The following is a 9,653-nucleotide window of genomic DNA, read 5'->3' as shown; positions in this document are numbered from 1 at the left end:
ATACAGTTACTGTTGAAGGTGATATCATTATTGTTTGTGATGACGATTGTGTCAGTCTTGCAGCTTAGGATAATAACTAGGTAATTGACTCTGGTACTTCATTTCATGTTACTTCTTACAGTGATTTCTTCAGATCTTACACTACTGGTGATTTTGGTAATGTTAGAATGGGAAACAGTAGTATATTAAAGATTGTGGGTATTGGAGATATTTGCTTGGATAACAATATTGGGAGCAAATTGATATTCAAAGATATCAGACATGTTCTAGATATTCATCTTAACTTGATATCTATAGGTAGACTTGATGTTGAGGGATTTACATATTATTTTGGTGAAATCAAATGGAAACTCACTAAACGTTATCTAATTATGGCAAGAGGAAAGAAGCTTAACTCTTTTTATATCATAGAAGCTAAGCTACACAAAAGAGAGGTTAATGCAATTCAGAAAGGTGAAAGTATAGATCTTTGACACAAGAGGCTTAGTCATATCAACAAGAAGGGAGTTCAAACTCTTGTTAGAAAGTAGTTCTTACCAGAGTTGCAAGGTACATCTCTTAAATCTTGTGATCATTGCTTAGTTGAAAAAACACATAAAGTTGTATTTCATACATATCCATTATTGAAAAGATCATATGTTATTGATTTAGTTCATACTGATGTCTGTACTATGCAAACTAGAACTCTTGGAGGTGCTCTTTATTTTATTACTTTTATTGATGACCATTCTAGAAAAGTTTGGGTTTTTGCTTTAAAATCTAAAGACTAGGTACTCGATGTTTTCAAAAAGTTTCATGTTATTGTTGAAAAAGAAATTGACAAAAAGCTAAACTGTATTCGAGCAGATAATGGTGGTGAGTACAAGGGTCATTTTGAGAATTATTGTAGGTTTCATGGTATCAAGCTTTAGAAAACAGTTCCTAAAACTTCTCAACAGAACGATGTGGCAGAAAGGATGAATAGAACCATTGAAGAAATGATTAGGTGTATGCTTTCCCATGCCAAGTTACTAAAGTCATTTTAGGGGGAGGCTTTAAGAACTACAATTGACCTCATAAAATTTTCTCCATCAATTCCTCTGAAAGGTGATGTTTCAGAGAGAGTATGTAAAGGAAAAGATATATCTTATAATCACTTGAGAGTCTTTAGGTGTAAAGCATTTGTTCATATTCCCAAAGATAAGAGATCCAAGCTTGATAATAAAGCAAAAACATGTACCTTCTTAGGATATGATCATGAAGAGTTTGAGTACAGATTATAGGATCCAATGAACAAGAAGATTATTAGAAGTAGAGATATTTATTTCTTGAAGACCAATTGTTTGATAATAGTGATAATGTTGAGAAGCCAAAAACCTCTATTTATATTCCTTGTAGTTTGGGTCCAGTTCCTTCACCTATAGTTCATGATTATAATGTGGGAGATAAACAAGAAGATTATAGTGAGAATGCAAGTGATAATACTCCTACAGTTGATGATGTTGAACCAACTGAATAAGCACCTACACCACTAGTTGAGATTCCATTGAGAAGATCCACTAGAGAGCGACAACCATTTACCAGATATCCTCCACATGAGTATGTTTTGCTTACTGATGAGGGAGAGCTAGAAACTTACCAAGAAGTTATTTTACATAAATATAAGAATGAGTGGGTTAAAGCCATGCATGAAGAGATGAGATCCTTGCTTGAAAATCACACCTATGACTTGGTAAAGTTACCTAAAGAGAAGAAAGCTCTAAAAAATAAATAGGTTTACAAATTAAAGTCTAAAAATAATAGCTCACAACAAAGATACAAGGCACGACTAGTTGTGAAAGGATTCAGTCAGAAGAAATGTATTGACTTTGAAAAAATATTTTCTCCAGTTGTGAAAATGTCCTATATCCGAGTTGTTCTTGGTTTGGTTGCCCGTTTGAACTTAGAAGTTGAGCAACTTGATGTGAAAATAGCATTTCTTTATGGTGACTTAGAAGAAAAAATTTACATGGAGTAGCCAAAAGGTTTCAAAGTCAAGAGAAAAGAAAATCTGGTGTGTAAGCTTAGGAAAAGCTTATATGGTCTCAAAGAGGCACCTAGATAGTGGTACAAGAAGTTTGATTCCTTTATGATGAGCCAAGGGTATAATAGAACCACATCTGATCATTGTGTGTTTATGAAAAAATTTTCAGATGATGATTTTATTATTCTCCTACTATATGTTGATGATATGCTGATTGTTGGCCATGATATTGGTAAAATTAAAAAGCTTAAAGAGAGCTAAGTAAGTCTTTTGCTTTGAAAGATTTAGGATCGGTGAAACAAATACTTGACATGAAGATTTTTTGTGATAGGAAGAAAAGGAAGATTTGGCTATCTCAAGAGACTTACATTGAAAAGGTTCATGAAAGATTCAATATGAGTATAGCCAAAGTAGTTTGTTCTCCACTTGCAGGTCATTTCAAACTTAGTTCGTAACAATGTCCTACAAGTAAGAAAGAAAAAGAAGAAATATCTAGAATGCCTTACTCATCTGCAGTAGGCAGTTTGATATATGCTATGATTTGTATTAGGCCAGATATAGCTCATGTAATTGGAGTTGTCAGCCGATTTCTCTCTAATCCTGGAAAGGAATATTGGGCAGTAGTGAAATAGATATTAAGATATCTAAGAGGTACTTCCAATTTGTGTTTATGTTTTGGTAATGATGAACCTATGTTAGAACGGTACATGGATACATACTTGTTTGATGATACTGATTCTAGGAAGTCCATTTTCGGGGTTCTTGATGACATTTGCAGGGGGAGCAGTCTCTTGGCAATCTAAGTTACAGAATTGTGTTGCTCTATCAACCACAGAAGTAGAATATATAGCAATTATTGAAGCTTGCAAGGAAACTTTATGAATGAAAAAGTTTCTACAAGAATTTGGCTTGAAACAGAAAGGATATATTATTTATTATGACATTTAAAGTATCATTCACCTCTTCAAAAATTTAACATACCATTCTAGATCCAAGTATATTGATGTGGGATATCACTGGATTCGTGATGTACTTGAGATGAAAGAATTGCACTTGGAAAAGGTGCATACCAATGAGAATGGATCAGATATGTTAACAAAGTCTTTGCCTGAGGAAAAACTTAAAGCATGTAGGCAAAGAGCGAGCTTGATACAGGCCACCATACGAGCTGGAGGGAGAGAATTATTGGGTTCAGCCCATATGTGGGCTTGGACTGGACAATTGGGCTTTTTGAGCCCAAATCAATAATGAAAAGAAAAAGGGGAAGAGACGTGCATGGTGCATGCAACGAGGAATAGCAAATGAGCGGAGGTGCGTGTAGCGAATTGTGACGGTGAACAGCAAGAGGAAAGAACAAAGAGAGAAAAAGGAGAGAGAAAATTAGGTTTTTTGAGTTTTCTGCTTGACGATTAGTGGTCAAACATTATTAGGTTTGGCCCAAATTTTATGTGGAGAATCCTTGCAGCAAGCTCTACAATCCTAATGGTGTTGATCTACAGTTTACCCTATTTGAAATACTTTCTTACTATAACCATTCTGTGAGACCTAAAATTATCTTTTTATGAAATCCATTTTTGGTGGTGATGATACATTAATGTTCAGCCAAGATTTATGTTCTTGATGTTATTATGATCCTCTAGTTATTCTGGAGAAGATTTACTATAAACCTGTTATCGTTACTATTGATAGTAGAAGTTTAAGGTGGGTTACGGTCCCGTGATTTTTCTTGCATTAGGTTTTCTACGTTAAAAATTTGGTCTCATTGTGATTGATTTATTGCTCTATTGTTTATGTTGTTTTGATTAATATGTGCTTTTGATAATAAATTAGTATTTTGGTAATGAATTCATTTTGATACACAAAGATCAAGACATTTTCACTCTAAATAAATATTACATGATGATGAGGATTAATTTTTCTTATTATACACTCTTATCTTAGTTTTTAAATATTGCTAACTAGTTTAGTTGATAAAAAGAATTTGACTATTTTATAAAATATAATGAATTTAATTATGATTTTATTATTATTATTTTATAAAAAAACTTGTTGATTGTCATTGTCACAATCTAAAAGCATATGCAAATAACGTAAATCTAAAAGCATATCCAACCCAATTTATTGAGTTGGGTAATCTTTTTTTACCAAGAGAGTAAATAGTGAAGATAATATTTGATCAAAAAAATTTCTTATCAATAATTAACGTATTCACTAACTAAGTTAGCTAATATTTTTATTTAATATTTAATTAATCTTAATAAAATTAACTTGATGCATGATAGAACATGCCATACTCTCACCATCTTGCTTTTATGGAAAGCTTATCAAGTGGCTTAGTAAAATCTTGAATTAAATTTCACTTGTATTATTTTTTTATTTTATAATAAAATATTTTTTATTGTCATGTCATATTACTACATATATGCAACTAACATAAACTAACCTAATGACACTCCAATATAGAAAAGTTTCATGCATATTTGGAGAATTCGGTAATCACAAATTTAAGAGGGGTATATTCGTCAATACGTAGCAGTGGTCGCAGTGGCCTGCGCCGCGAAGGCAATGATTGGATTGAGAGAAGCGACAAATATCCCCACCACCTAGCCTGAACTATTACCCACCTATAAGGGGACCACCTGCTTCTCCCTGCTCACGTTATCCTCTTCGGGCCCCACCGCCACTTGTGACACCACGCGTGTATTCTGTGTGCGTTACCTTCGCTAGCTTTAGACCCAGAGGATCGAACGGATAAGATTCAATGGAGATCAGAGATCAGAGATCAGCGAATCGAGGCCGTAAACTGTGTCATCGAGGAATCCTGAGCACGGGTTCGTGTGTGCAGACGGCGGGAGACGTTGGAAGGGGACGCGATTTGGGAAAAGGACCGACGGAGAGGGCGTTGATGTCCGTGTGCAATTGGCGTTTGGAAAGCGCCAGGTGAGAGAGATCAGATCGTTCGATATGGTTATCCGTGGGCATAGAATTCTTGTTCTGCTTGTGTTCGTCCGATTTGATGTTCTCAAAGGTGGCCACGGATTTTTAGCTCTGAAAAGAGGTAGATTATAGGAGGCGGTCATCTGTGGGAAGATTTTGGTTTCTTTCATTGATTCCGATGGGAAAGACGAGATCTTGCTGATCGTTAGTGGAATATTGGTAAAAGAGATTCCATTTTTGTGTGTTTTGGTTCAGAAGATTGATTCTGAGAGCGGTATCCGGTTTCTCAGATATGGCTATGCTTTTTAATCTTCTCTCTTATTGGCTTTGGGGAAGAAAAGGTCGTCAATCTCCCGAGCAATCACTGAGTTCTTCGTCTGATTACCTCACGGGGTACAGGGATCCGGATTCTTTGAAGATTGCAGCAGGTAACGTGCCTCAGATCCGATCGAATTCGGGACGAACCGAGAGGAAGTCGCTTAGCCGGGAGCAGCAGCGAGTTGATAAGGAGTACGACGCAGTCCTTGTCCATTCACGTGGGGAATGCATGGGTGATTTTGATGATCCGGATTGGGCGATTGGGTGGTTGGAACCGCATGCATCCGAGTTCCGGTCTGAGAGCGAGACGGAGAACGGCTTTGCCGTCTTGGTCCCATGCTATGCGCGAGGTTGCTACGCGCAGGTTGATTTCTCCAAGAAGCATGTTTTGGGTACTATTGGTCTCAACAACGATGACCATTCTGGTAAGAGGTGAATAGATTTTATCTTTATTTTACTGCATTTGCTCTCTTCTTCAACTTGTCCGAGAGGCTTGCATCTTGCACATGTTGATACAGCAGTTCAAGATTCATCATATCATTATGGATCATATGCTATGTTTATGTTATTATAATTAGTAATCTCATAATAATTTGATCCTCATTCCAAATATTTATTTGGAGTACCTTCATTTCATATCAGGAAATTAAAAAGTCTATATCTATGCCTTTAAGGCTTTCTGGATTAATGAAGAGAGAAGATTTCAATAGAAAATTTATCATAATTTCTCCAACGAAACTGTGGTAGTGCCTGTTGGTATGCTACTTTTGACAAACCTTGATTGATACTACACAGCAAAACGTCTAAAGTTTGCTTCAAAGACCGCTAGTTTCTAAGTATTGATTTTGGTTAATGTCTTCCTCCTTGACTGATCACTTTTGTAAGTTTTAAGTTGAAGGCCTTGATAAGGGGGATTTTGTGTCTGTATGTCTGCGTGCTCATGCAGACAAATGCTGTTTTCAGAAATCCTTCATTATATTATGTTCTTTATATTTGCATTTTGTTTTTTCTTTGAGAAGAACCTAATAATACCAATTGCACTAGTCATGATTAAGCTATTCAGAATTTGGAACAGTCTTGGTTAATGGAAACGATTCATTCATGTTTTGCCTTGCTCATAATGATACAGATGACCACGAAGCTGGCCATGCTTTACAGTATTAAGGAATACTGATTTGTAAGGCGAGCGTTCTAGGAGTTGAGTTGTTTTCACTAATTCTTTAATGTTGATGTGTATGTAAAATAGGCTATCTCCAGCCCATCAATAGCCAAACGTTTTCTTGCTCAGGTTAGATGATTCATTATGGGCTTCTGTAATCTGCCTAATTATTATTTCTCTGTAAAATATTGTAGTTCTTTGACTAATTTTAACTTTTCTAATTCTAGAACCGGAGTACGCCAAAGATTTACAAGTTGTGCTGAGAAATTTTCTAAGATGCCAACTTAGTACATGGATTCTGAAATTTGTCTAAATATAACTTTTTAAACCTTTTAGCTATTAAACATTGGATAGGCAGTTTGGGTATCAATTGCTTCTGTATGATTTCTCAAGTTGGTTCAACACAATGTTTTGTATGCACAAACAGAGGAACACAACCTTGTTTTTGCATTGCCAGATGTACTTGAATGTGCAGATAAAACCATCCACGTCGCTCCTCCACAACAAGTCCTTCCTCTCGTTAGAGGGACCCCACATCTATGTTGAGTGGGCACCACAGGCATCTGACACTGCACATCCTAACAGGTGCAACAGATTTAGTTTAGGCCTTAGGGAACTCGTATGCTAGACTAGACACACTTACACATACAGGTATGCCTTTCATATCCTTGTGCTGTTGTGCATCAATTTAGTTAATTCGATTATGCTGTTAGACGCTTCACACATTGCATCATGAGGTCTTAGGTCTCGACTATTGACCACCTTGATGGAGATATTGTTCCTATCGTTACCAGATCACAGTATCAGTCTAATTATGAGCACTTCCATGCAATCTCTGAGGCACCGAATTCTCACTTTCATTTATCTTCCTTGCTGGATTTTTCATGGACTAAACACAGAATTTCAGTACAGGAGAAGCACCATGCTTATGGTTTCTAAAAGTTCTTCAGTTTAGAGTTGTAAACCCACAATGTGCAAGTGGATCTAACTTAAGGAACTACATTTGAAAATGCCTTTTGATTTTTGCTGTTTCCCTTGAGTTGGTGTTACTCAGTGCAAGCTCCATATTGTTTTGTACAGATCTATTTCTGTTTGTGTATTGTTTTGTATGTTATTGAAAGCAATATTTTGTTATTTTGTATTGTGCTGTTCACAGCTACTTCTTGTGGTCCTGTTTCTCTTCCAAAATTTTTCTCTTAAAAGCAATTCTGTGTTGTTGATCATCTAGAGCTTTTTTTTTTCCTTAAATTTTCAAAATTCAATTGCATGATAATGGTCTAAGTGGAGTTTCGCAGAAGATAAACTTGGCAGCACACTTTACCCATATACCTTCTACCACAATTATTTTTTGGATATGATGCCTGCCCATGGTTTCTGTTGTTCTGTCTATCCGTTTTTCATATTGGAAACATGTATATTGTTCTTTGGGAAGATGAATTATACTTTTAAAATGTAATTTGATTTAAATTTTTATTATATGAAGTCATATTTATTATTTTATTTTGCAGAAGGCAAAAAGGATATCGAACAGTGGCTTGCAGAACAATTGTCAGCATGAAACAACTACAAGTAGGCTTGATCTTTATAGTGTTCAGTATAAACTGAAGATAAGAGGATATTGATACTTGAGATAAAAAAAGGTGAAAAAAGAGAAAAATGATAAAATAATTAGAATAGGAGCTGTAGGATGTTTTGGTATTTAAACTTGTTGCTGAACTATCAGAGTGTATATTCAGAAGCAAAAAATTCATTACGAGTTGCAAGAGAAGTGAAAGTAAAGGAAGCAGCAAAGGCATGCAACCTCGATGGACATTCGTAAATATTTCAGGACTACTTAAGTTGACAATATGGTTTTATTCATTCTTTGCTTTCTTTCCGCCTCAAAACAGAAACTTCTCTGCTGAACAATTCAATTGGGTGTCGTATTAATTATTTTTCTACAAATATTGAAGTCCAGGAAGCTTGAGACTCCTTGTGGCCCGTTAGACAGCATCCGGTCGATATCTTTGTAAAATCTGGAGCTATTTCAGTTGCATGGAACGGTGCTGAATGAATAGCATGAATTCTCATCTTTGTCTGGGGCTTAAGTTTATGAAATCTGCAGCTACATCTGCAAATAAACCACACAAACTGGACTTTTGTCTCTGTTCTCTTTTCCTAATAGTTGCATATATGGAGGGAGGGAAGTTACACCTCATAAAAAATTAGTCAGCAATCTCTTTGTTCAAAATGATATCAATTAGCTGAGTTAAAGTATGGTTGGTAAGTATGCTTTTGTCTCTTGAATTTTTACATATATGTTCACAGTTTCTTTCTACTGTTCTCAATTGGCTACCAATGGGCTTGTAATAAATAGTCTACTGGCTACCAATTGGGACTTAATCTGTGGAGTAAAGCTATGGCCGAAGAAGGAGTTGAGATGTTAAGAAGTGTATCCTTCGTCTTCATGGAATGCCGTCTCTCAACTTTTATTCAAGGTTTTATTGAGATACTGCTAATTTGGAAGGTTGGTTTCATGTGTAAGCTACTCATAGATTTGAGAATGACCTCAGTTCATGATCCTGATCTTTTGAAGCTAATTCCACTTGGGTAAGCTATTGATGGACTGCTTTTGTCACTGGTGTGCTGTATCCTCTGGAACAATCCTGCAACAAACAAATAGGGATCAACGAAGAGAGACTTCTTATGGAATAGGAAGATACCAACAAGTAGGAGTGCAAATGTATATTAATAGTCAAGTATTTATTATCTGCAGATTATAACAACTCCTTGTACTGTTGTTCATAAATACATGAGCCATATGAACAGGACTTTGATGGATGCATACTCCCAAATAATGAAGGAGAAACCACATCACTCTCGAAAAGAGTAATATTCTCCTTTAATTATCGCATTCTCTTATTTAAAATAATACATAAAAATTAGTACATGCATGCATAATCATCATCAATAACATCATGACATAGTTGGATATTCAATAATACATTCTCTCACTAACTCATAGAGGGACATCACTTCCTAGGATAACTTCTTTTATCTCACCATGGCTACTAGACAACGAGCTTTTAGTGTTAGACTCGATCTATTTAGAAAATAATTCTAAATAATATTTTTTATACATCATCATTATATATAGACGATAAGATACTAATTATGTAGAAAGAGTTAATTTGTCATATGATTATCAAGAGTATGAATTCATGCATAATATAAGACATGTGAGACATAGTATAATAA

The 9,653-nt window shown here is 35.5% G+C and overlaps 1 protein-coding gene across 1 annotated transcript; it reads left to right on the top strand.

Moving 5' to 3' along the window:
• The first annotated feature begins 4,831 nt into the window (after positions 1-4,831).
• On the top strand, positions 4,832-9,123 carry LOC135605154 (uncharacterized). Its single transcript, XM_065094911.1, has 2 exons — positions 4,832-5,682; positions 7,925-9,123. The coding sequence occupies exons 1-2, from the start codon at positions 5,232-5,234 to the stop codon at positions 7,972-7,974; spliced, it is 501 nt and encodes a 166-aa protein (XP_064950983.1). The 5' UTR covers positions 4,832-5,231; the 3' UTR covers positions 7,975-9,123.
• Positions 9,124-9,653: the final 530 nt, after the last annotated feature.

Source organism: Musa acuminata, chromosome BXJ2-2 (assembly GCF_036884655.1).
Source record: "Musa acuminata AAA Group cultivar baxijiao chromosome BXJ2-2, Cavendish_Baxijiao_AAA, whole genome shotgun sequence".
NCBI lineage: Eukaryota > Viridiplantae > Streptophyta > Magnoliopsida > Zingiberales > Musaceae > Musa > Musa acuminata.
The sequence above is the reverse complement of the archived record's forward strand: the minus strand, read 5'-3'. Positions and strand labels throughout refer to the sequence as shown.

Coding starts and splice junctions, on each gene's coding strand:
- LOC135605154 (XM_065094911.1), top strand. CDS start 5,232: ATGGCTATGCTTTTTAATCTTCTCTCTTATTGGCTTTGGGGAAGAAAA. Junction 5,683..7,924: donor CAACAACGATGACCATTCTG/GTAAGAGGTGAA, acceptor TTTATTTTGCAG/AAGGCAAAAAGGATATCGAA.